Below are 25832 nucleotides of genomic sequence, written 5' to 3'. Positions count from 1 at the left end.
TTTGTAGACAGGTTTTAAATTAAACCTAATAGTCATTTGTTACTATTTGGTCCAAAGTGTTATTGTTATTTATTGTGATGACATGCAGGTCTTTCCCCAGAATGCTGAAGACTCACAGAAAAGATCCAACAAGCCAGCATGATACAGGTGCTTACCAAGAAGGGCTGACCCCCGAATTGTCATGCCAGAGCCGAAGGCTGTGCAAGTCCCCCAGAGAGGACCGAGCGCTGAGGAGGAAGACATCCAGTCCCCCTCGTTCGAAGACTGCCTTCTGGGAGTCACAAAGGTGATGGGGCTCACTCTGTCCCTCGGACCCATAGAGCGTGATAACCACCTAAAACGTGACAAGGAAAGATAAAATACAGGAAGTTCTAACATGAGTCTGGGTTTATCCTTCAGGAGAAAGACGAAGACAGAGCAAAGTGTACTGAGATGAGCCTCTGGGATCTAGACTAGTATAGAGGGCTCTTCAGATTCACAGTCTAGGACTAGGAAATGCCACTCGCTGAGATCCCTTGTGACAAACTATGGGACACCCAGATACCACATTAGAGTGTATCTTGTGTGGTAGAAGACATGAAGCAACGAATGGAGAACATTCATTTCCCTCACCTTGGCGGTTGTAGTGGCCCTTCTTCGATAGCCAGTGGAGACCTCAATAAGGTAGTGAAATTGATAACTGGGGTCATTATCAGCCAGGACAGTGACCTTCACCTGCAGGAAAGGCAGAACCAAGAAAAGTGGCAGAGCTGCACTTAGTACAGCCCCTGATCCCTCCAGCTAAGAAACGGGAGGAGGCGCTGCTGCAGATCGGGCAGCTCTACGGAGAGCAAGGGTGAGGTGCAGTGAGATGACAAACAAACAAGCAGAGCTCAGTTACGTGATGAAATGGGGGATGAGGCTGAAAGGCCTGGGCTTACGCCTCTAAAATGAAATATTCAGAGAATCAACTGATCAGGTCTTGGGCCTCTCAATCTTTCCACCTCCCTCCTTCCAGGCAGGGTTACCAGATAAACACTTAAGACAACCAGTTAAACTTGAATTTCAGATAAACAATGAATAATTTGAGGGCATAATTAAAATGCATTCACTATTTATTTGAAATTCAAATTTAACTGGGTGTCCTATATTTTTATTTACGAAAATGGGCACTCTACACTCCCAGCAATAAAGAAACGGACACTTTGTGTGTATTCTAGAATTTCCAAGTGTAACAAAATATAAGAAGAAGAAATACATAGAACAGAAATTAAGAAGAGGCTGTCATCAAAGGATTTTTTTGTTTGTTTAAAAAACAATTCTTATAGATTTCTTATCTATTGCAGTTATTAAATTATAATTTGACTTACACATAACTTTCATATCCAATGTATAAAGTGAGATAAACTTGAATTTGATTATAGTTAAGTTCTCTAGTTGTTTTCTTTTGGCTTATTCCTAACCTAAATGAGTCATATGAGAGTTCAGCTTTGGCTAAAAGAAAAAAAATGGAGATAAAGAGTTAAGTTCCTAGGCTGTGAGACAGTAGATATGAAGAGAAATTTAAGAAAAGTCCCACTTGAATTTTTATAGTACCTAGTACCGTGCTACCAGCCTCTTTTGATGAAGGTGTTTTTTTTCCATCTTATTCAACATACTCAAGACATCGCGGCAAAGCTTTTGGAATCAAAGTCTCATCACCTTCTGCATATCTGCTTGGTCCTTTCTCCAAGCCCACACAAATATGAGCATATAGAATCCTAACAGGCTGGCCAGCAACGACACTCCAACAGGGTTGTTGGTCACGCGAAGGAACAGCTTGATTGTGTCTTCAACATTCACTGTCCGGGGCACAATGAAGAAGTCACTGCCAAAGTAGGTCAGGTGGTTACAGAGACACTGTGTCCTCAGAATTGTGCTCTGTGGCCCAACCTGGAATTAGAATCAAGACACTGATACTAATTACATAGACTGCTAAGGAAGGGACGAACATAAAACACCAACAAGGGCAATTTAGAGATGGAAAAGAATGTCCGGATCGCTTCGTCACTGCTGGGGGTAAAACTGGCGTGACCAATGTGGGCAGCAATTTGGCAATATCTGGTAAGACTGAAGAAGCACAAACTTTGTGAATCGTGCAATTTCAGTTCTGAATATATATCCTAGGAGAACTTTGCACATGTGCACAAGGAGATGTGAAGAAGAATGTTTCTGTCAGCATTGTTTATAACCACAAAAAATAGGAAACAACCTGTAGGTCCAGTAACAGCAGAACATACAAACGAACAAGTAAATAAATGAGTAGAAGTAAACCGATGTAATATTATGCAGCAGTAAAAATGAATGAGTTAGAACTAGATGTATCGACACGTGTAAATGTCAAGTGAAAAAAAGAAGTTAAAGAAGGATCTGGGTAGCATGGTGCCATTTACATAAAGACCAAAAGCATGCAAACCACTCATTTATCTACGTCTGTCAGCCTCCCTCACTGGAATGTAAGCTCGTGAGGACACTGTCTGGTCCATCACTGTATCTCTAGCTCCTAGACACAGCCTGCCATGTAGAAGATGCTCGATAAATACTTGCTGAAAGAATGAATACACAGACCAAATTCAGGACAGTGGTTACCCTTTGGTGAGAGGGAAGAAATGAGATCAGTGAGGGGCACACCGTGGACTTCGATCACTCCTGTTTTATTATTTTTAAAAATCTGAACCAAGTGGAGCAAAATACTAACTTTGTGAAAAGCTGAGTGGTGTGTTTAATGATTTTTATTATATTATTTCCTATAACTTTCCATATGTTGTAACATTTCTTCATAAAAAATATTTTTTAAAAAGTTACTAGGTGAATAAGCAGAAGGTACCAATTCCATGTTTGATTTTGCAAATGAAAAGCCTAAAATAGCATCCTGATGACGGACTTCTTTCCACGGCACACGGTTAAGTTCTGGTTGTCCAGTCTACACTCTGCCTTGGAGGAACTCTCATCCTGTTTCTGCAGCTCTGCCCCTTTCATGGCGATCACGCACTATCAGAGCTTCATGGAGGCAGGAAATATCCTGATGCCTTTTGCCATCAGTGTGTCACTGTGTGAGGAGAGAAGCTCTCAAGCCTTGCTACCCAAAGTGTGGCTTCCCTGACCAGCAGCACCGACATCACCTGGGGGCTTGCTGGAAAGGCAGACTCTCAGATCTGCCCGATTTACAGCAACAGAATCTGCATTTTGACAGGCTCCCAGTTAGAGGATTTGCTTGCGAAGCGCTGCTCCAGATCATCCAGAAATCACTGCTTGAGGCCGCAAATGGTGCAGATGCCTTCCAGAGCATCCTCTCTCCCACTATTCCCAATCTGGGTAATACTTTTTCAAATCTTTTAAGAAGAACGCCCTCATGATTTCCAGAACCTTCCACCACATTCTTTGTGCAACTGAACCAGGACTTAAATTAGTCAGGATCTCACAGAATCACAATGTGAAAACATATAGTGCCATCTTAAAGTGGGCAGACACCTGGAACTAGGCAATCATTATGAAAGTGACAATCTGTCCGCACCTGGCCTGGAATGTAGAAGAAGCTGCTGGCTTATTTTTAAGTACAAAAATTCTCTTTTATTTAGCAGGAAGTTCGTTTCACTTTACCCACAACATACTTAATACTTGTACAGTGTAACAGCTTTCATACTGCTTTTCTTACCTAGAACTGTCCAATTTACCTTAGACTAATGTTTGAGAAAGGAATTACAAATAGAAAAAACAAACTCTTTCCTGGACCACTACACACAACCCTCCTCCTTTTTCCCAGGTGGATTTATTCCCCTTCTGGTGAGTTTTCCCTCTGGGCTGCCCCAGCTGAGATAACAGGTGCACCGTGTTTAATGCCAGCCGAGGAAGATGAGAGGCAGGGGCAGGACGCAGCTTCCTACCTGGCATCCATCGCTCTTCCACGTGCTGTTGCGGCTGTCCCAGAAATAGCACTGAGTGACGGCAGTTACCACTGAGAACAGGGTGGGCGGCTGCTGAGCGCTCTCCTTGCTTTCCTTCAACACGCCTGTTATGTAGTAGGAGCCGATCCCATACTGCAGACTCTCTGGGGTCAGCACCCAGGTATACTCTTCATCTGAGAACACAGCACAGGGCTTAGCTGTATCTCAAATGGGTGAAAAATACCAGCAGAACCATTCTTCTGAAGAGTTTATTATTATTATTATTATTGTTATTTTATTTTACAAACAAGGAAGTAATAAACCTAGAGTCACAAAGGATTTTTTAAAACTGATCAGTGATACGATCAAGGGCTCTGCATTACTCTTGTTCCGGTAAAATTCATATTCTTTTGATAAACAAAAATTTAGGTCTAATGAATTAGAATGTATTACAAGTTTTAGTAAAATGAAATAATTACAAATCAAAGTTAATACCCAGAAGATCTAGGCAACAAAAGAAACGCAAGGACTAAGCAAGGATAGGAACAGAGTGGTTCCAGGGAAGGAGTCCAGGACTGCACACCGGAGGCCAATTTCAGGTCTGTCCCCAGGTGGCTGCTAACAGCTATGGCATGTCACCCAATCTCTCTAGTTTTCTTGTCTTTCAAACAAGGAGTCTGGACCAAAGGACCCCTAAGACCCCTTCCAGCTCCAAATGACATGATCTTATTGCCAAGATCAGCAGGAAGAACAGACTGCGCGTTCTGAACCAGGAAGGAGCCTGTTGGTAATGCAGACAGAACTGTGCAGCTGGCAGCCCGGAGGGAGAGCTGCTGTCTCAGGTGCCTCATCCAATGGGAAGAATCACTTAAAAAGCAGTCTTTCCTGTGTTGGTGAGGCCGGTGCAAGAGCCAGAGGAAGCTCGTTCAACACGGGAAGACTGTCACAAAGCGGGGAAGGGGGACTATGACATGCTTTGCCCATCGTGATTATTTTCCCCAACATTTTTGTTTTTAATGCAAAAGAGGGAGTTCTTTATTAAGATTTTTCAGTACAACATTTAAAGCTTATATCCAGAGGATATGTTTTTTGGTCAAGTATATCTAGGTACTATTTACATATCTTAGAAATTCCTAACTACTTATACATGTCTCAGAAATTCTTAACTTTTCTAAACTACAATGTAGTCATTCTGGTCTTATACCAAGATTTACTGCAATATCTCTGGGCCTTACTCATATCTAAGATTAGAAGAAAAGCTGACATATAAATGACACATTGCATATATACTCATCTATGGAATATAAAGTTTGAAATATTTATGATCCATCATGCTGGAAATTTACCTCTGCAGGGAGTCTCAACATTTCATTATGAAAATTTTCAACCATATAGAAAGTTGAGAGAATTTTACAGTGAACACTCATATAATCGCTAACCAGATTCTACAATTAACATTTTACTAAATTTGCTTTATCACATATATATCCCTCTATCCATCCCATAATCTATCTTTTTTGAAAATGCACTTCATGCTCACAGGTGTCTATACATGTGATAAAATTACATAGAATTAAATACACACTCACACACGCAGAAATGAGTGCCTATAAAACTGGTGAAATCTGAGTAAGGTCAGTGCATTGTTTCAATGCCATTTCCCAATTGTGATATAGCACTGTAGTCATGCAAGATGCTACCATTAGGAGAAACTGGGTGAAAGGCCTATGAGATCTCTCAGTTTTATTTTTTACAATAGCATGTGAATCTACAATTACCTCAAAACAAAAAGTTAAAAAAAAGAAAGACAAAAATGCACTTCACAGTAAGTTTCTGACATCTGGTTGGGGTTTTACCTTTTTGCCACACTTGGTCCTTCGGAAGGGTGATGCTCAGGTGGAAGTGAGTGTGGTTAGGCTGATACTGGAACCCCAGGTAGAGTGTCATTGAAAGGGGATGTTCAGGCTCTATGCACACTATCAGGGACTTCTCCAGGGAAGTGACGTTCACGGTGATAAGAAAATGCTCTGTGCTAGTGTTGAGGCTGCTGGGATGGGTTTCCGTGCTAACGTTTCTCCAGAGTGTGATCTAGAATAAGACACAGTTAATCAATCTTCAAGTTTAAGATGGCCCATCCATTGATGCCTTTCAGCCTCCTTTATAATAATAATGGAACGAAACTTCCTAGGTCTCCCTCTTTGAATGTTAGTAGGTAACGCAGTGCAAGGGGTTAAGGAAGAGTATATAGTCTAAGACCTACAACACCTTCTCCTAAGGCTAAGGCAGATCTCTTTGTGAAAGTTCCTAAGTAAAGATGTGAATAACAAAACAAGGCACGGTAATAAATCTAAAATGATATCCTTCAAGGCATTGTATCCTTCCAGCCTTTTCTCCAGGAACTCCTATTCTCTTCTATTTATTCCCTAATAGTCAAGCCATACCTCAATATCTTCCACTAAATCACGGACTTGGAGCAATTTATGATTAGAGCTTAGTAACACACTTCCGACGCTTCCAACAATGTTCTTGTCATCAAAATCCTTGAAGGGATTGAAAGCTAGTCCTGTTACCTAGAGACAAGAAAACTCCAGTCTCATAAATTGCTGAAATATTTATAAATAACACCCCGATATGTAATAAGGTATCAGATATCATAAATTAAAGTAAATGTTGGGATTGTCCCTTTGCCAGGATCTCAAATGAAATATTTCTCATTATAACATCATATGAGAAAGAATTAAGTAAAGATGAGTCATTTACTTGTAACCCTCAGAATTCTTAATTTTTACATTTTTATACCTGCAGGATTCTATTTTACTAGGAAGTAAGTATTCTGCCCTCCAGGGTAAGGCAAAAACTCTACTTCTGTTTATAGGTAATTGCTGAAAGAAAAACAATATACTGCTATGACTAGGTTGGTATTTTAAGTCAATAATTATTCAGAAATCCCAAGCTTTGTATAAATAGTGAAGAGCTGAGATCAATTCAAATCATAACAGAGAAACTTAGTTAAATCCAGAAGTCTGTTTACTGCTCCCAACTTCTACACGGGATCATTTTTTTTATAAAGATTTTATTTTTTTCCCTTTTCTCCCCAAAGCCCCCCCAGTACATAGTTGTGCATCCTTCATTGTGGGTCCTTCTAGCTGTGGCATGTGGGACGCTGCCTCAGCGTGGGTTGGTGAGCAGTGCCATGTCCACGCCCAGGATTCAAACCAATGAAACCCTGGGCTGCCTGCAGCGGAGTGCACGAACTTAACCACTCGGCCATGGGGCCAGCCCCTACACTGGATCATTTTTAAGAGGACTCCATTCCTGCCAGTGTAAGAGGAATTAGTGGCACACGACATTATCTCATTTGACCGGTCGGCTTACATTTCATGGTGCATTCCTTTCACCCAAATGCCTACAGCTCTCAAATCCCATTTTCATTCTGATCAGAATCAATTTCACACTCACCTGGACATTAACTTCTGGGTGTTCATTCAAGAGCTCCTCCAAGGCTGAAGCTGATGGAAAGCCTAACCTCACAGGTGCTGGGTAACCCAGCGTGTAAGAGCTCAGAGGCAAAGTTGATATGTTTTGGCTAATGAAAAAGAAGTTAAATGGGAATAAATTTCTGTGTGTTCTCTAAAGGTCAAAAACCTAAAACGAAACTCTCCCCCTTCCTTCCTCCTCTGTTACCTGCTCAGCATCAGAGTAGCAATCGAAGAGGTCAAAGTCACTGAAGACTCAGAAAAGTTATTCTGCTGTAGAAATTCTTCCTGCATCCTACCAAGGGCCAGCAAGGATGTTTTCAGCACATTTTCTACCTGCATTTAGAGGGAAACAACACGTAACCTCAGTGTATTGTGTTAGTGAAATAATGATTTTGAGAGGGTTGGAAGGGGAGCAAGGATTTTTTTTTTTCAAAGATTGGCACCTGAGCTAACAACTGTTGCTAATCTTCTTCTTTTTTTTTTTTCCTGCTTTTTTCTCCCCATATCCCCCCGGAACATAGTTGTATATTTTAGTTGTAGATCCTTCTAGTTGTGGCATGTGGGATGCCGCCTCAACGTGGCCTACTGAGCAGTGCCATGTCCCCACCCAGGATCCAAACCCTGGGCTGCTAAAGCGGAGCCCATGAACTTAACCACTCGGCCATGGGGCCGGCCCCAGGGAGCAAGGATTTTGACAGTGATGTAATGAAGGGTGACATTCACTGGAGAGGACCCACAGAAAGTACTTGCCATCTGCCTAAAGACTCACCATCCTTCATATCAACTAAGGGGGCCACCGAAGGAAATATTTCTTTGCCCTATGATATAAGCTGCCCTAGACTTGTTTATGATAGGTTTTTCTTTTAAACAGCTTTATTGAAATGAAATTCACACATACAATCCACCCAGAGTAAACAATTCCATGTTTTTCAGTATATTCACAGTGCAACTATCACATGATCTAATTTTAGATCATTTTCACCTCCCCTAAAATAAACCCAGCACCCAGTAGCGGTCACTGTCCATTCTCCTGTCCTCATCCCCCTAGTCCTAGGAAACCACTGATCTACATTCAGTATCCATAGATTTGCTTCTTCTGGACATTTCATATAAATGGAATCACAATATACAGTCCTTTGTGACTGGCTTCTTTCATTTAGCATAACGTTTCCAAGGTTCATCCAGGTTGCACCAGTACTTCACTCTCTTTCGTTGCCGAATAATATTCTATCATATGGATATACCATGTTTTATTTATCCATTCCTCAGATCATGGACATTTCACTTATTTCCACTTTTTGGCTATTTGGCTATTTGAATAATGCTGCTATGACCTGAGTACATAAGTTCTAGTGTGGACATATGTTTGTATATTCCAAGGACTGGAATTGCTGGGTCACAGGGTAATTCCATTTCAACATTTTGAGGAACTGTCAAACTGTTTGCCAAAGTGGCTGAGTCATTTTACAAGCCAACAATGCACGAAGGTTCTAATTTCTCTGCCTCCTTGTCAACATTTGTTATTGTCTGTCTTTTTGGATGGGAAGTGCTATCTCATTGTGGTTTGATTTGCATTTCCCTAACGACAATGATGTTGAACATCTTTTCACATGAATAGCAAATTGAACTGATTGAGTGTGTACCATGTGCCAAGCACTTTACTAAGTTCTCTGCACTGGCTTACAGCACTAGGTAGTCTTGGCTCACTGGTGGAATAGAGAGGAAGACCCCGGAGCAGACCTGACAGAGTGGTCTTTTCAGTGGTGCTTACTGGGCTGAATTCTCTTTAGAGATTTAGGGAGAGGCTGTGTGATACCTGGATCTGTCAAGATTAAAAAGTTTCTAAACAGAGTTGGCCACTGGCGGATACTTTACCTACCTGCTCAACGTCAGGCTTGGATCTTTGCTGCCCTGCTTCACCAGCCTGCACTACATCGTTGGGGGAGTGGAAGAGGCAGACGGTCACGGGGACGTGGAAGCCCAGACTGCTGCTGTTCTGAAACGGACTCTTCAGTAAGTGCCCTTTCAGGTAAACCAGGGAATCGATCACGCTGACCTGGGAGTTCTAGGAAGCGAACATACACCCCCGAACTGTTTACGATTGTTTTAACTTGATTTGTGTTCTTCTTTGAAGGAATTCAGCGTTCCTTACACATTTCAAATACATTCTTATAAAAAAGCAATACTACAACTTGGCAGGGAAGGAAAATATATTATTACATATTACCTATGGGGAGGATTCGTATTTCAGGTTATTCTAAGAAACTGACATAACCCTTTTGAGTGATAAGTAGATCAAATATCTAATTAACAAAGCTAAGCTAACAAAAGGAATGTCAAGGCAAAGAGCAATGCTGACTGAAACACTGAGTCGATTATCCCTTTGTATCTAGGGCCCCAAAAGCATTCAAGACAGACTTAAAATAGAGATCAAGGAGAAATTCTAGATGAAACAGAAAACACCAATCCTCCTTTCTGTAGGTTGTTTTCAAGTAAAACAAGTCAAAAAAAGAAGGTTAAGCAAACTGACAGATATTTACTGAATATTCACTGTAGGTACAAGTATTTTTGTTTTGAACTGTTATTTATTTTCAAAGATACATTTATTAAAAAACTTCTGCAAATAAAAGATACAATAAACAAAGTTAAAAACCAGATGGGGGCACAAAATATTTGCAACGTATGCAACAAAAGGTTAACACCGACAGTAAATTAAGCTCTCTTACAAACAAATAAGGAGAAGACAGTCAACCCAACGGGGAAAATGGATGAAGGACATGAAGAAGCAATTCAGAGGAGATATAAAAATGGCCAACGAGTGTACAAAATGATGTTCAAACTCCTTAGTAATCAATAAAATGCTTTTCCTTCTTGCCTTTGAAATTGGTAAAAATGAGAGTGTGGGGAAACGGTTTGTGGGAATGTAAAACAATGGCTTTTAGGAGGGCAATTTCGTCATCTATGGAAAATTTTAAAGCACATCAACTCTATTTCCAGCACTGTATCCCACAGAAATATTTGCCTAAGTTCTCAAAGATGTTTGTGGCTATACTATTTGCAAGGGTAAACAAATAAAAAAAATCCAAATGAGCATTAAGAATAATGAGTTCATTTATGTGTACTGACATGAGAAGACACCCATGACACAGTGTCAAGTGAAAAAATTAAGGGGCAGAAAAATTTGTATACTTTAACTCCACTTTTGTTAAAAACAAAACAAAACAAAATCAAAACAACAAACTTGTGTAAGCGGGGAAAAAGTTTGGAAGGTTATGCACAGCAAACTAACAATAAACTAGTAACAGAGATTATATCCAGAAAACAGAATTAGCAGGCAGGAAGAAGATGGTGGAGGCCCTTGCTTTTTACTTTAAATGCTTTTGTTCTGACTTTTAAATAACAAGCATGTATTATTTCTGTAATTAAAAAGTTCAAAAAACCCAATACAGAAGGCATTTATATGCTTATTGCAGAATATCTGAAAATATAGGAAACGGAAAAAAGAAAATTAAAATTCTGACTAATCCCACCATCTTAATTTACTTATGTGTGGGGAACAGAAAGAGGCAATGAATAACTACAAACGAACATAACATTGGCAAGTGTGGTTGCAATAAACGCCAATATCACGGGGGTACTGATTTCTGATCCTGTTTCAAGGTTGTATCCTGTATCTGCGGCAGGGAGTGGATCTATTTTTGTCTCCCACCATCTCGTGTAACAAATGTATCAGGAAGGCAGTAACGTGGTAACTGAACAAGAGCAAACAAACACAGTGTATCTGAGAATGTCGCTACTGATGAATTTTTTCACAATCTTCAGGTTTTTAAAGGTACAAATATGCTTGCTGATATTTAAATTGAGTCTCCACAAAATAGTTTCATAATGCTAAATTCTGCACAGGGCACAATCTCCAGATTATCCATTTTCTTTTTTATTATATCTTCTCGCTTTCTCTCTTCCCCCTTTGTCGTGGCTTGCTCCCTCCCAATCAGCCTCTGCTTACCTGAGCTGACTCAGAAGATCCGGGCATAAAGGCTTTCAGTGTCCGCATCACCTCACAAGCTTTCTGTAGTGCGCTGTGAGCTGGTGAACCGTGAACTGCTTTGCTAAAGTTCCCTGCTATCTCATCTATGACCTATTGGGGACAAAGAATTTTGTCAAAATTATTTACATAAAATTATTGCACTTTAGTAGTTTGAGACATTGTTTTAACAAGAGTTGACCTTCGATAAGGGTACAAGCTCTATGAATCACAGGCTCTCTAAAACAGTGATTGCCGTCAGAAGCTTTTCCGCAAATGGACAGAATTTATTTTCACTTCTTCCATATAGTGGAGAAAATGGATAACAAGGTTATCCAATGATTGATCCAAGGACCAGGGAGTCTGGAAATATGATTTATAAGAGTAAGTTTAAGTCTCCCGGCCATGATCAAAAGTGAGGGAAATCTTGAAATCAAAACAACAGAAGCAAGTTTTTCTATTCAGAAGTATGTTTGTCCTCTCAGGTTTCCCTCTGTGTTCATTCCGTTCAAGAGTTCACGTTCAAGAGGGAAGTACTTGAAATACCACACAGCAGGCGGTGGGAGGCAGAAAACCTCTCTGAGAAAACAAACCCCCGAACACTGGGTGTGGGTCCAAACCTGGAGAGGCTACTTCTTTTGAACTGAAGCCCCACCCTGAGAAAATCTGTTTATGCCAACCACCTGGTCTGATTTCTGGAGGACAGCCCACTTATTGCTTAATTCAATCATGCATTCAGTAAACCCTTATCCAGTGCCTACTGTCAGGCTCAGGGGTTTGAGCAGTTAAGGTCGGTTATGATCCCGACCTCATGGACCATACAATTGAATAGGGTTATTCCGGACTCGCAGGGTTTGTAGGAGGTTGGATCAGGTGTCGAGTGACCTTAGAATTGAGGACCACCCAAGTTTGGTTTTATACTTTGGGATTGAAGTATAAATGCATAGGAATGAAGATGTAAGCGAGACACAGTTGCCATCCACCTGCATGTTTGCCGATGGCAGTCAGGCTCTTATTAAAGCCATTCCAGCTGCAGCCAGGAAGGTCCCTGAGGGTGCCTTGTTTGATCTTTTAGAGCAGAATGTGTACCGTGGGCTGGATCACAGGAAATCTCACCACTCACTTAGCCTTTTTCTAATGTCTCTTAATAAAGCTTTATTCTTGTCTCCATAGAGGTTCTGTATATCTTTGATTAGATGTACTCCTAGGTACTCACTGTAGTATCTTTTTTTAAAATCCAATTTCCTACTGATTGTTGCCCATATGTAAAAATACAGTTAGCTTTAGTATACTGATCTGGTATTCAGCAACATCACTACATTCTCTCAATGTTTCCAATAATTTATCTGAAGCCTCTTTTGGATACTCTACACTTTAGACTTCTCTTCATTCAAGGAAAACAAAACACCCTTTGTTCAAGCTTCTGTAGGTCAGTTTTTCTTTCCTAGGAGAACAAAATGCTGACTGAGACTACAGTGACCATCTAGTTTCCATTATCACTGAAAGCAGACCCAGAGTCAACAGGACTCTCTCTCACAGGGAAAGGCGAGATTGCACATAGGTAGGGCTTGTGTTAAAAAAAAATGGGGAGGAGCAGGATAATTTTATTTGGTCTACACTGTCAAAGTGGCTTTGCCTTTTTATTTATGTTTGTGGGAAAAATGGAAGAAAGGTGAAAGAGTTGAGTTGGTGAGTAGGAGGAATTGTCTAGAAGGGTTTGCTGCTGCTGATAAAGTGTGGCAGATGAGCAAAGCTTCCTCCCCATCCAAAGCACTAAATATAATAGCATTAAATAATAATAAGACATTAAGTGTGGAAATGGGCATAAAGCCCACTGTGGAATATTTTCATGGGCTTGTTCTGGTTTTGCTTTTAGTTGGAATATATGCTTGTCCATCAGGCCTGCTTAGGTGCACTTCTGCTGCGAGGTAAAGGGTGGCCCCTTCCTAGCATCTCTATTCTCAAACATCACCAAAACAGAAGGAAAGAATCAAAGTGCTTTTTCAGTGTCACAAAGGTACCCTGTTGTGACTTCAATTTTCCGTGTTTACCTGCTCAGATGCTTTCTGAAATGATGCTTGTTGACGAGAGGTGACGACATCTGCCGGCGAGCGCTCTGTGGGGCTTGAAGTTATTTCTACCAGAGCGTCTTCAGCGTGCGTTCCAGATGCAGGCCTGGCGAGCTCCGGTTTCCCAGGGCCAGGCTGGCTGGTAGGTACAGACGTGACTGATGTTCCCTGCTGTGTGACTTCGGGGAGTCTTGAAGGAAACGAGCTGATGGGATGGCACAAGAGCTTGGACTAACAGATAAAATATGCAGAGGAAAAGGCTGAATCTGATTTTACCAAATAATGAATAATTTGGACAGTGTTTCCAAAATTGCTCTGGACTCCCATGTCCTGTGAGACATTAGGAGGCATTTCTCTCAAAAAGATCTCAAACCATTTTGAGAAAGCGGTATAATATATCACCCTCTTGAGGATTCACAAGTACATTAGTTATTCACTGTCAACCATTCAACAGATGATAATTAAGCTTCTACCATGTGCTGGGCAATGTTCTGGGGAACTGGGGATACAGCCATGAAGAAAATGAGCCAAGTTCTTGCCTCATGGAGCCTCCATTTTAGTGGTGGAGACAGAGAGACAAATTAGATCATATACTGAATAAATGCCATGAAGATAAAATAAGGGTAAGCATATTGAAGAGAAAGGTGCTCAGATGTCAGGAGAGGGCATTTTTGCTGAGAGTTGAATGAAGGGAGAGAGAAGGCTCTGCCAATATATTGGAGGAGGGCATTTGAGAAGTGCAAAGGCCCTGAGGCCACAGCCTGCTGGGCTTGTTTCAGGAAGAACAAAGCGGCTGGGTGACCAAAAGGTGGCACTGGGGAGATCAAAAAGATCCTGGGGGTGGGGTGGGAATGAGAGATGGGTGTGGGGAGAGCATGTTATATGTCATGCAATTGGGAAGAGTATGATTTTACTCTGAATGACATGGGAAGACACTGGGGGCTTTGAGGAGCAGTAGCATGATCTGACTTGTGTTGTGAAGGATCCTTCTGACTGCTGTGTTGAGAACTGACAGAAAAGGGCCAAGAGGGGAAGCAGGGAGCTCAGGAGGAGGCAGATGAAAAGTTTAGATGGGAGATGATGGTGGCTTGGCCTGGGGTGGGATAATGGTGAAGATGATGAGAAGTGGGTAGGTTTGGGGCATATGAAGCCTCTGAGAATTCCTACAGCCAACCACCTTTGCTTTCTTTCTTTCTGGTAATCTTTTAAGCAATGTTGGTGGGTATTTTGCACAACGTCACTTAAAAAATACAGCCATCCCTCTGTATCCTCAGGGGATTGGTTCCAGGACCCCTGCGGATACCAAAATCTGGGGGTGCTCAAGTCTCTTATATAAAATGGTGTAGTATTTGCATATAACCTATGTGCATCCTCCCGTATACTTTAACTCATCTCTAGATTACTTATAATACCTAATACAGCATAAATGCTATGTAAAAAGCTGTTATACTGTATTGTTTAGGGGAAAATGACAAGTAAAAAGTCTGCATGTTCAGTACAGATGCAACCATCGCAGGCCTTTCCATCACAGTTGGTTGAATCTGGGGACGCAGAACCCGCGGATACAGAGCGCTGAGTGTACACATTTTCACTTCATCGCTGTTCTCTTTTATACTGCTGGAAACACTTATTTTTTGCAGTGGATCAAATAAATGCAAATCTCTATTTAGACATCCACTGAAAGGTTTCTATGTAGGACACAAAGGCAAGAAGGCTGAGAAATTTCTTGAAGGTAAAATTTTATAGATTAAGCAGAGTTTCTACCTTTATTTTCTTTTCACTCATTTCTTTCTTTTCCCTTTTTTTTTAAAAATAAATTTTACTGCATTGCATATATTTTTGTAAGATACCACAAGTCCTTTTTGGATTGAAACAGGGAATAAGCAACCAACCAACCAACAAATGATAATTATACTAACATGAAAACCAAAGACAGGCTTTAAAATTTTCTTTAATAAAGCACCCATTAAACCTGATTCTTTCCTGCACTTAAGTACTTTCCTTTCCTTATTAGAAAACTATATCCAGAGCACTCTGTGACACAGAGGAGAGTCCTGGCAGGACCCACCAGGAAGGACAAAAAGAATAATATTCCAAGATGTGTATTGTGAAGGTAAGTACTTACATGATTAGGATGAGCAGGTTGGTGACATGTGGTTGAATGATGAGTGGCTACCATAGAAAAAAGAAATCAGATTAAGTTCAAATCAAAGCCTAGGATAGAAATATTTCTTTCTATTTTATTTGAGGATGTCTTATTGAGGATGTCTTGCTAAAAAGAATGCAAATTGTTTTACATAGGAAATCAAAGTGATCATTTCCCACTGTTGATAAATCTGTAGACAAGCTAGAATTCTGGGGTTGAAGCATTACAAATCACTAATGTCTGATCCATTTGCTTACTCTTCAAAGACCCTCTGTATAAAAAGAAATATTAAATCAAATCAATCATAAAGTGGCAGACATATAAACAGAAATATATGCTTCATAATTTTGCCAAAAGGAGGAGCTCTTTATTAATAAATTGGAGCACACTTCTGATAGACTTTTGGAAAGTGATCATTTACAACATTCGACCAGATCACCATTATTGCTTTCATTCTCTTTCCACATTTTCTAGTAAGAAAACCATAATCTGAAGGCAACATCAGTGTGTTAACGTGCCTAGTTGCTATTAACTTAGGTTGACTTCTTTCAAGGCATAAACTCCAGACCCATTAAAATTTACCTGGCTATAGCAAGCTTACTTTGCCCTCTCTATCTTTTCTTGCAGTGTCCCCTCTGTTGTTCACTGAACTGGTAAGTATATTTAGCAGCAAAATCATTGCAGCTACTACTGCTGGGAGAGGACAGAGTTCTGAGATGTCCTTCTGATCAGACGCTATGTCTTTCTATCTGGGCAAACAGGATGGAGGGTAGAAAAAAAAGGGGATCTTGAGTCAAAAGGCCTGGGCTTCAGAGGTTACTGAAGGTTACCACTTTGTACAGTCACTATGAAGCCTTGAGAAAGAGACTTAACTTCTTAGTCGTCTCATCTGTAGAATGGGTATAATAATATTTAATGACCTGAAAATTAAAGCCATGTCTGTAGAGTTGCGGAAAAAAGTCATCTCAGAGTAGGGTCATTAGGTCAACAGCTTGCTGGGAACAGGAAACTGAACCTGCACTTCAACTGTAGCTCTGAAAAGGGGCTATGACCACTAGAAAAGCCAATAGTCTACTAAACTAAGGGTGATCCAATTTCTTGGTCTACTGAAAAACATTTGGACAGACCTTGCCTTAAAAGGTAAGGAAAAAACAACAAGAGGGAGCCTATGAATAGCACTCTAGAACCTGGGAACTGAATCCAGAGGACTCAGAAGAAAGTACACCTCTGAAAATTATCAGCAGAAAAATCCAGAAAAATATTTCAGAAAGCTATTTAACATCCTTAATAGGAACAGAAAATCTTAAAGATAAACCAACTGAAGCTAAAATGCACAAGAATGAGCTCGATTAAAAGAGAAATAAATGATATTAGAGGATTTCAAGGAAACTAAAATGCTACAGAAAAATTAAAATCCACAATGGAGGTAATACAGAATAGAACTGATGTGGAAAAATCAAATCAATGATTGGAGGAAATCAAATAAATGATATGGAGGATAAATGTGAGGAGTTCTCCTAGAATGCAACAGGAGTGATAAATACAAGACCATTCTTTTCATTTAAAAGAATGACAGGAAAGATATGGAGGACATAAACCTACAATACAGCCCATAGATAACTGGTATTTCTCAAGGACAAAACCAGAACAAATGAAATAGAGCTGATAAATAGGTAGAATAGAATAAAACTTGCCTGTGTCAAGAAAGATGTGCATGTACAACATCACATTCAAGGAAAAATCAGTAAAAAGTAACCTAGATACATGCTAAGAAAATTTCTGTATTACAAGGATTAAAAAATTCTACAAGCAATCTGATGGGGGGAAAAAGCTACTATTAAAAAAAAAAAGGCTAACCTTAGTCTTTTCCACTGTAGCATTAAATGCCAAAAGACTAGAGAATGATGTCTACAGGGTTTTGAGGGGAAGACTGTGATGAAGGAACTAAATCCCTTTCATTTCAGACTGTTGGTTATTCCCCACTACACCCTCCTTTTCTTCTATGGGAACCTAGTCACCCAGCTAAGGACTACATTTCCCAGCCTTCCTTGCATGCCACGGTGTGGCCACGTGACCAGGTCCTGGCCAATGGGATCTGAGAAGAAGTAAACGGTGCGATTTCATCTATGCTCTTAAAAAAAAGGATCAGGCCCCTCATTTTCCCTTCTCCCTATCCCGCTTGCTGGAATTTGAACTGGGTGTTGGGGGAGCTTTCATAGACCCATGAGATGGAAGTTCCAAGTTGATGATGGCTTGGGCCGGTAAAGTGGGGAGCTGTCCTGTCAGCCCTGGACTGCTTGCTGAGACTGTTATGTGAAAGAGAAATGAACTGTTGTTTAGTTTAAACTACCATTTTGGCTTTTGTTTTAACTTGTACACCCTGCTAGAATATGGCTTATTGGGAAGGGACAAGAAAGACCTCTTGACTATTCACCAGTTCCTAAAATATTTCCAACAATATATCTTTCTTGAAAAAATGATTGGAATAGAGATGAGACAAAATTAAGAACTCAAGAAACGTAAAGTTAGGGTACAAAATGACTGGTGATAAATATGAAACCAGTTAAAATAGATATAAGTTCTAAGTTGTTGGAAATGTGGCTTTGATAAAAGTTTTTTAAGTCTTCTTAAGAGAAGTTGTATAATATAAAAAATAATTTAATATAACAATAATCAGAAAAAACCCCCACAGAATATACTAACAAAACCGAGGGAGTGATGGTGAGGAAGGGAAAGCTCACATGCTGCATACTCCTATACACGGGTTTCAAAAGAGACTGTTTCATTCCTGAGCCAGACAATTAGAAAAACGTAGGTGTAAGAATGTGTTTTTAAAAACAACAACTTCTTGAAGGTAAACAATTAAAAGAATATTGAAGAGCAAAATTTCAACAAAAGACAGAAGAAAGTAGCAAGGAACCAGAAAGCATAGAACAAGGCAAGAAATGATATGTTATTAAAATTAAATGTGATAAACTCCACTATAAGAAAATTCTCAGAGTGGGTAAAATAATTAGATCTAATTATGTGAAATTTAATAGGGACACACTTACAACAAAGTGTCACGAAATTTTTAAAGGACCATACATACATAAATGTAAGGCAACCCCCAAATAAGGCGATCTCCTCTTTTCTCAATGAGGTTTTTAAAAAGTTATTTTGGGGCAAATAACTATATAAACTTGAAGAATATAGGTGAAACAGTCAAACGTCCACTTATTTAATTTAGTAATTTAGTTGTAGAAAGGCATATTTAAAATCACGTTATATAAAGTAGTATATTAATTTAGAAGCATTGCTCTCATGAAACTCACGTTTCATGATATGGCTTTATTCAAGCTTTTCACAGTGTCTTCAACACTATTGCTTTCATTTTAGTCAGAACAATTTTTGGAGTTTTTTAACAGTTTTCCAGAATATGTCATCTTTTATTCCATCGAACACAACCACTAAACACTTTTTCTCCAACTTAAAAGTACCATTTACAAAGCAGCCAGAAAAGCTGATTTTTACATTTGTTCTTTAGATATATATTCATGTCTCTACAACCACCACTTTCTAAATTGCTCTTTTAAGGGATACTTAAAGGCTTGTTGACAAGGACATCTAAAACTTGAAGTTGTGAGGTCACACCACTAACAATAATCACTAGATCCACTTTAAATTTGTCTCTTTTTTCACTCATTCTGTCAGATGATCTCTATAGTAGTCATCCATCAATTATATTGATTGAGGTCATTTCAGGCTAATGCATCTTCCCCAAATAGTATTTATTTTTCAAATTAAAAAAAAATGAGAGAGAAAGCCACAATCTGAAAGACTTTGCAAGGACTTTTTAAGAAGACTTTTTTTTAAAAAGAAGCTCCAGAGTCTTCTTTAAGAAGTCTCTCTTTTTCTTGGGAAGAAAACCTTGTCTTTTATTTGGGCATACGTGAAAAGAAGATGGCCAAAGACATATCAAGAAAATAAGTATATATAAACTGAAAGCAAAGACTGAAATATTAAGGTCAGACAAAATAGAAGGCAAGGAATATTTATTGGGTGAGTGTTATGATGACACATTTCAGCATTAATTCAGTCTGTGCACCCTTTAAGGTGGGAATTGATTCCGCCACACAGTACCTGAGGTCATTTTGTCTCTCATTATTGCCACTTCTTCTGTTGTCTTTTTGGGTCTCCAAGGTAGATGAGAATTATTTCCGTTTCTTTCATAACTGGCATCTTGGTCTGAAAAGTCATCTATTTGGAGGCGAATGCAAAAGTTAATTTACAGGAGATAGCTCTAGATTAAGTCTATAAAATAATCATCACAAGTGCATATGTGATCATCAAGAAACCACAAACTAAAGATTACTATCCAGTTTTTTTTTTTTTTTAAATTTAGAACAATAACGTAGGAATCCTGAAGTAGCTCTTTTGCTCTGAGCACAGTCATGTCACCTTATACTCTCCAACATCTCAAAATTAGGTCCACTGATGGGGTCAACACTGAGAAGACAAAGAATTAAGTTCATTTTAAGAAAGTGCATTCTAGGAGTCGACCCTGTGGCCAAGTGGTTAAGCTCCTGTGCTCTGCTTTGGTGGCCCAGGGTTTCCCCAGTTCAGATCCTGGGCACGGACCTAGCACCATTCATCAAACCATGCTGAGGGGATGCCAGGCAGTGCAGCAGTTAAGTTCACTCACTCCGCTTCAGCAGTCGGGGGTTCACTGGTTCAGATCCTGGGTGTGGACATGGCACCACTTGTCAAGCCATGCTGTGGCAGGCGTCCCACATAAAATAGAGGAAGCAGATGTTAGCTCAGGGCCAGTCTTCCTCAGCAAAAAGAGGAGGATTGGTGGCAGATGCTAGCTCAGGGGTAATCTTCCTCAAAAAAAAAAAAAAAAAAAGCTACACTGAGCTCGTGTCCCACATAGCAGACCCAAAAGGACCTACAACTAGAATACACAACTATGTACTGGGGGGCTTTGGGAAGAAGAAAAAAAAAAAGAAGATTGGCAACAGATGTTAGCTCAGGTGCCAATCTTTAAAAAAATAAGGAAATTACATTCTAAGCATAATACTCTCCTTGGTATTCTATAATTTTTATTGGTAGGGATAAAAGAGTTCAGAAGGCGGTCAGTAACATTCTTGAACATGCCTCCTTGTGTACGTTGTTGTTTCTCACACGTGCTGGTGGACATGGCTAGAGAAAATCATGCAACCTCACTGACCACATCTCAGGTTAGATTCAGGATTAGCAGCCTCGAGTGGCCTGCCTTCTCGCCGCCTGGCAATCAGGCTGCATCCCCTCGTCTGTTCACACTTCAGCTCTCTTACAAGACTCTCCCCCTTCCTCCGACAACTAGGAGTCTCCCTGATCCGCATTCTCACGTCAGGTGATAACCTTGCTTTCCATCTCAGGGAGAAAACGGAAGCAATTAAAAGAGTTCTTTCACAGACTCCTCCCACCACAGCCGCCACCTACCAATATCTGTACCCACGGACACCACCTTCTCTCCCGTTACTTCCAGCTCTCCGTGCTCCTACCCAAAGTGAGTCCCTGTAATCCGGCACCAGCTCGGATCCAGAACATCCCTCCAGCAGACTTTTTCCCATCTTAAGAAAAAAAATCCACCAGTTTACGTTCCCTCATGAACTATTGCTCCAGCTCATTCCTACTCTTGAGCAGAATTCCTTTAAAAAGTTGTCTAAACTTGCTAGATCGAATTCCTCTCCTGCTATCTCTTTTTCCTTATTTTTAGGGGTGTTTTTTAATTTAAGTTCGTTTTCTAACTATGTAAAACATTTATAGAGTTCCAATGTCAAAATTATAAAACAAGGTACATTCAGAGAGGACTAAATTCCATCTTTGTCCTTTCTCCTCTATTCTTCCCCCACAGGTAATTATTTTCATTAGTTTTTGTTTGTTTTTCTATTATGTTTATATATATATACATATATATGCATATATGTTCCTATTACCCCCTTTCTTAGATTAGTGTAGCATACTATATACGTTGTTCTGCAGCTTGCTTTTTTTTTCCACTAAAAAAATATAGAGATAACCCCATTGCAGTACATAGAGATTAAAAGGCTGCTATAAGCATTCATGTACACGTTTTTGTGAAAACACAGGTTTTCATTTCTTTGCAATAAATGCCCAGGAGTACAGTTGCTGGGTTGTATATCTAGGATTTTAAGAAACTGCCAAACAGCTCTCCAGAGTGGCTGTGCCATTTTGTATTCACCCCAACAATGTAGGAATGATCCAGTTTCTCTGCATCCTCACAAGAATTTGGTGTTGTCACTACTCTTTTTTTTTTTTAAGCCATTCTTATAGGTGTGTGGTGATATCTCATTGTGGTTTTCTTTTTTTTTCTTGATGAAGAAGACTGACCCTGAGCTAACATCTGTTGCCAACCTTCCTCTTTTTTTTTCTCTTTTCTCCCCAAAGTGCCAGAACATAGCTGCATATCCTAGTTGGAAGTCATTCTAGTTCTTCTATGTGGCGTGCTGCCACAGTGTGGCTTGAAGAGTGGTGTGTAGGTCCGCACCCAGGATCTGAACTGGTGAACCACCCGCCACGAAAGTGGAGCATGCGAACTTAATCAGTGGGCCACGAGCATGGCCCTCATTGTGGTTTTCATTTGCATTTCCCTAATGGCTAAAGCTGTTGAACATCTTTGCATGGGCTCATTTGCCCTCTGTATATCTTCTTCAGTGACCTGCCTCTTCATGTCTTTTGCTCATTTTCAAATTGTGTTGTCTGTTTTTCACCGTTGAATTTTGAAATTTCTTTATATAGTCCGGAAACAAGTCCTCTGTCTGATGTGTGGTTTGCAAATATTTTCTCCCAGTCTGTGGTTTATCTTTCACCTTCTTAATAGGGTCCTTCTCAGAGCAAAACCTTTTAAAATTTTGATGAAGTCTAACGTATCAATTTTCCCTTTCAGAGATCGTGCTTTTGATGTCAAGACTAAAAACTCTGCCTAGTCCTGAGTCCTAAAGATCTTCTCGTGTTTTCTCCCCCCTCCTTTTCTGCAGGTTTAAAGTTTACATTTAAGTCCATGGTCTATTTTGAGTTAATTTCTTATAAGCTGGAGCATTAGGTCAAGGTTTATTTTTCTTTCTATGGATGACCAATTGTAACTGTATATAACTCAAGGATAATGACAAAGTGACGATTCTGTTAAAGCACAAGAGTGTTTCAAAGGATGTGACCTCAGCCCAAACGGCAGATAACGTTCCAGATATTTTTCAGGTGTTGCCAGGACAGAACTCCATTTCTCAGTGGTTGTGTTGTCCTATGATAGTTAGTTTGAAGTAATGCATCTATAATATCATTTTACTTTACCAATGGCATGGAAGTATTTCCAGGCTTTCACAAGCAGTATGGCTGTCTTGGTACACACAAGCTGAACGTCAACACTATTACAACAGCACTTTGAACACAAACTGTTACTTCTTATTCCAATGCTCTGAAAATAAAACTCTCTTAGAAAGGAATACTTTTATATGTGAGCTTAATCTTTACGTGTTTTTGTTTATTTTTTAATGATACATGAAGGAAAATCATGAGTTTATTCCAGTATGATAAAGTTAATCTGCACCCTCAGTAATACTGTACGATAATATGAGGCAATAGACGCCTCTTTTGAATCCTAAGGAAAAAATTTACAAATACTTTTCCCATCAACATGTTATTTTGGAAGAGATATTTCTTAAGTTGATAATAAAATTTGTAAACACTATGACAACAAAAGTTATTTCTGAATACTTCTAAGCAATTACATTGTGCCAGCACTTTAGTTTTAAAGGTAGCTAGCAATATCGGATCTCCAAAAGTATTTTCACCTTTGACATGAATGTGAAGCTATCTAGAAGCAGAAAATAAACTTAGGACAAAAAATAGAAATTGCACAATAATATAATGTTAACAGTAACAATTACGATCGTATGCCAGGCTGTGTTCTAATACTTTACCTATATCATCTTACTTAATCCTCATAATGATCCTTTGAGGGAAACTGGGCTGCATAGAGGGTAAGTTTCTTGCCCAGGTGCCACCACTGGAAAGTCATGGAATCAAGATATGAACTCAGGAAGTCTGACTATGAGCCCAGGTTCTACCTGCAGTAACATACTTCCTCTCATTATGGACATACAGGCTCAGAATTTGCAAAATTGGGTTAGATTAATTGAATAGAATTCTTTTTGTCTAGATTATCTGCTGCACAAACATTTTATATTCCATAGCAGTAATCTCTTGCAAGTACAGTCATGTGTTGCTTAATGACTGGGATACATTCTGAGAAATGCATTGTGAGGTGATTTCATTGTTGTGTGAACATCATAGAGTGTACTTGCACAAACCTAGATGGTATAGCCTACCACACACCTAGGCTATACAGCACTAATCTTAAGGGACCACCATGGTAGACGTGGTCTGTCATTGACCGAAACATTGTTATGCGGCCCATGACTGTACATGAATGATAATATCAGGAAACGAATTTTCACTCCAAAACCAAGAGTAGTTGAGAATGTCTAAAAACTCAAGTCCTGAGGAGTTAAAATGGATAGGTAATCATCATCATTTAAACTGTACAATGGATTGCTTTTCCAGTCCTGGATATGGGTTGGGCTAAATAACTTCTCGTTATGATGAAAAACAGTTCACAATTGTAAGATGGCTGGCCAGTGTTACATACACAGTTTGTGAGAACGAAACACAGGACCACTTGGCTGTGCAGAGTTTAGGCTCACAACCTTGGCCTCATCAACAACAGCCCGCTACGAGGCGAGAGAGGACCAACAGATCACAAAGAGCTGGAAACGGTGAAGACTGAGAGTTTTGAAGCTAGAAAGCCATTACCTTGAAATACTGGTTCCTTTCAATACCCAGTATTTGAGGAAGGTAATCTTTTTTTTTTTTTTTCTTGTAATAGAGAAATATCATAAGGTATTCTGTTTTATGAAGCACATATAGATGCTTCATACTTTTTTTTTAAAGATTTTATTTTTTTCCGTTTTCTCCCCAAAGCCCCCCAGTACACAGCTGTATATTCTTAGTTGTGGGTCCTTCCAGTTGTGGCATGTGGGACGCTGCCTCAGCGTGGTTTGATGAACAGTGCCATGTCCGCGCCCAGGATTCGAACTCACGAAGCACTGGGCTGCCTGCAGCGGAGTGCGCGAACTTAACCACTCGGCCACGGGGCCAGCCCCTAGATGCTTCATATTTTAATAAGAATGCATTTGTGATTTTTTAAAAAGTCAAACAAAATTTTTGGCTAGACCGTCTGAGACATTGTAAGTCTCCGAGAATCCACTGAGCTAACAATAAATGCTTTATATAGTCACCACCATGAAAGTCATTGCTTAATTAAAAAAAAGACCCCAACACCCAACTGCACACCCCCCCTTAATCCTGATCCCCTACTTCGGAGGAAGCAAACCTCTAATTGATAACAACCTCCTCCCCCTTCCTCGCCTCATTTTCCTGCACTATATTCTCTCTTCTTCCTTTGGTTCTTATTCCTCCCTCTAAAGCCCAAGGGCTGAATGGTTTAGGGGTGTATATGTGGAAAATGGAGCTTACCAATACACGTTCTCCCACATTCCGCCCAAGTCAAGAAATGAAGGGAACATGAAGGCACAACTCTTTCCAACTACCAGAGTGGGATGAGTAAGGAAGTCACTGCAAAGGAACAGTTTCTCCCTCTGATCAATATCATGAAAATCAAAATCCCTATGTCTGTCCTATGGTCTGTCACTCATAGACTCTTGACTACTCTCATGTGCTCTCCTTATTTAGAATCAGTTTCTAAAAGCTGGGTCTTTGGTAGCATGTAACTTCATCACCTACCAGCCTGGCAGATGAAATAATGCCTCCGTGAGCATACATCCACTTTGGATGAGATCAAATGGGAGTTTCTGGACACGTAGGTGCACCTGGAGGGCTCTGGGTTCTGGTGGGCTGCGGCACCTGCTGAAGGGAGACCAGACCCAGATGAGCCTCTTACTCAAAAGTCAAATCTTTTTTTAAAGTAACTATGAAAATCAAATGTTGCTAGCTTCTAATAGATGAAAACTTAGGATTTTCCCCACATATTATAGATTATTTTTTCATATTGTGTGTTCTTTATCACAAGACTCATTATTCATTTACCTAGACTTCAATGAAGATGACGATGATATAATAATGCCCTGGATTTTTCTCTAAGACCACAAG

General features: G+C 39.9%; 1 protein-coding gene and 1 long non-coding RNA gene across 7 annotated transcripts in view; one reads left to right on the top strand and one right to left on the bottom strand.

Annotated features, from left to right (window-relative positions):
* The window catches only part of PKD1L3 (polycystin 1 like 3, transient receptor potential channel interacting), a 73727-nt gene that overhangs the window by 45355 nt on the left and 2540 nt on the right, over window positions 1-25832 (bottom strand). For 4 of the 6 annotated variants that reach the window (XR_011437381.1, XM_023637242.2, XM_023637240.2 and 1 more), the window contains exons 2-15: window positions 25467-25589; window positions 19743-19859; window positions 15600-15646; window positions 13457-13705; window positions 11388-11519; window positions 9261-9446; window positions 7587-7714; window positions 7362-7488; window positions 6344-6472; window positions 5759-5990; window positions 3903-4096; window positions 1681-1911; window positions 613-714; window positions 156-334 (exon numbers count right to left, since the gene is read on the bottom strand). Coding sequence is in view for 5 of the 6 variants with exons in the window: in XM_023637242.2 (XP_023493010.2) it covers window positions 156-334; window positions 613-714; window positions 1681-1911; window positions 3903-4096; window positions 5759-5990; window positions 6344-6472; window positions 7362-7488; window positions 7587-7714; window positions 9261-9446; window positions 11388-11519; window positions 13457-13705; window positions 15600-15646; window positions 19743-19859; window positions 25467-25589 (2176 nt within the window). In the remaining variant the exon portion in view is untranslated. Of the gene's footprint in view, window positions 1-155; window positions 335-612; window positions 715-1680; window positions 1912-3902; window positions 4097-5758; window positions 5991-6343; window positions 6473-7361; window positions 7489-7586; window positions 7715-9260; window positions 9447-11387; window positions 11520-11607; window positions 11916-13456; window positions 13706-15599; window positions 15647-19742; window positions 19860-25466; window positions 25590-25832 lie in introns of those variants that run through there. The other 2 variants (XM_023637243.2, XM_023637248.2) reach the window with 2 other exon arrangements.
* On the top strand, window positions 12898-16351 carry LOC111772787 (uncharacterized). The gene is made up of 4 exons (XR_011437385.1): window positions 12898-12966; window positions 13465-13616; window positions 15489-15587; window positions 16248-16351. It is a non-coding gene; the product is annotated as an uncharacterized lncRNA (long non-coding RNA).

This window comes from Equus caballus, chromosome 3, assembly GCF_041296265.1.
Source record: "Equus caballus isolate H_3958 breed thoroughbred chromosome 3, TB-T2T, whole genome shotgun sequence".
Lineage (NCBI taxonomy): Eukaryota > Metazoa > Chordata > Mammalia > Perissodactyla > Equidae > Equus > Equus caballus.
The sequence above is the reverse complement of the archived record's forward strand: the minus strand, read 5'-3'. Positions and strand labels throughout refer to the sequence as shown.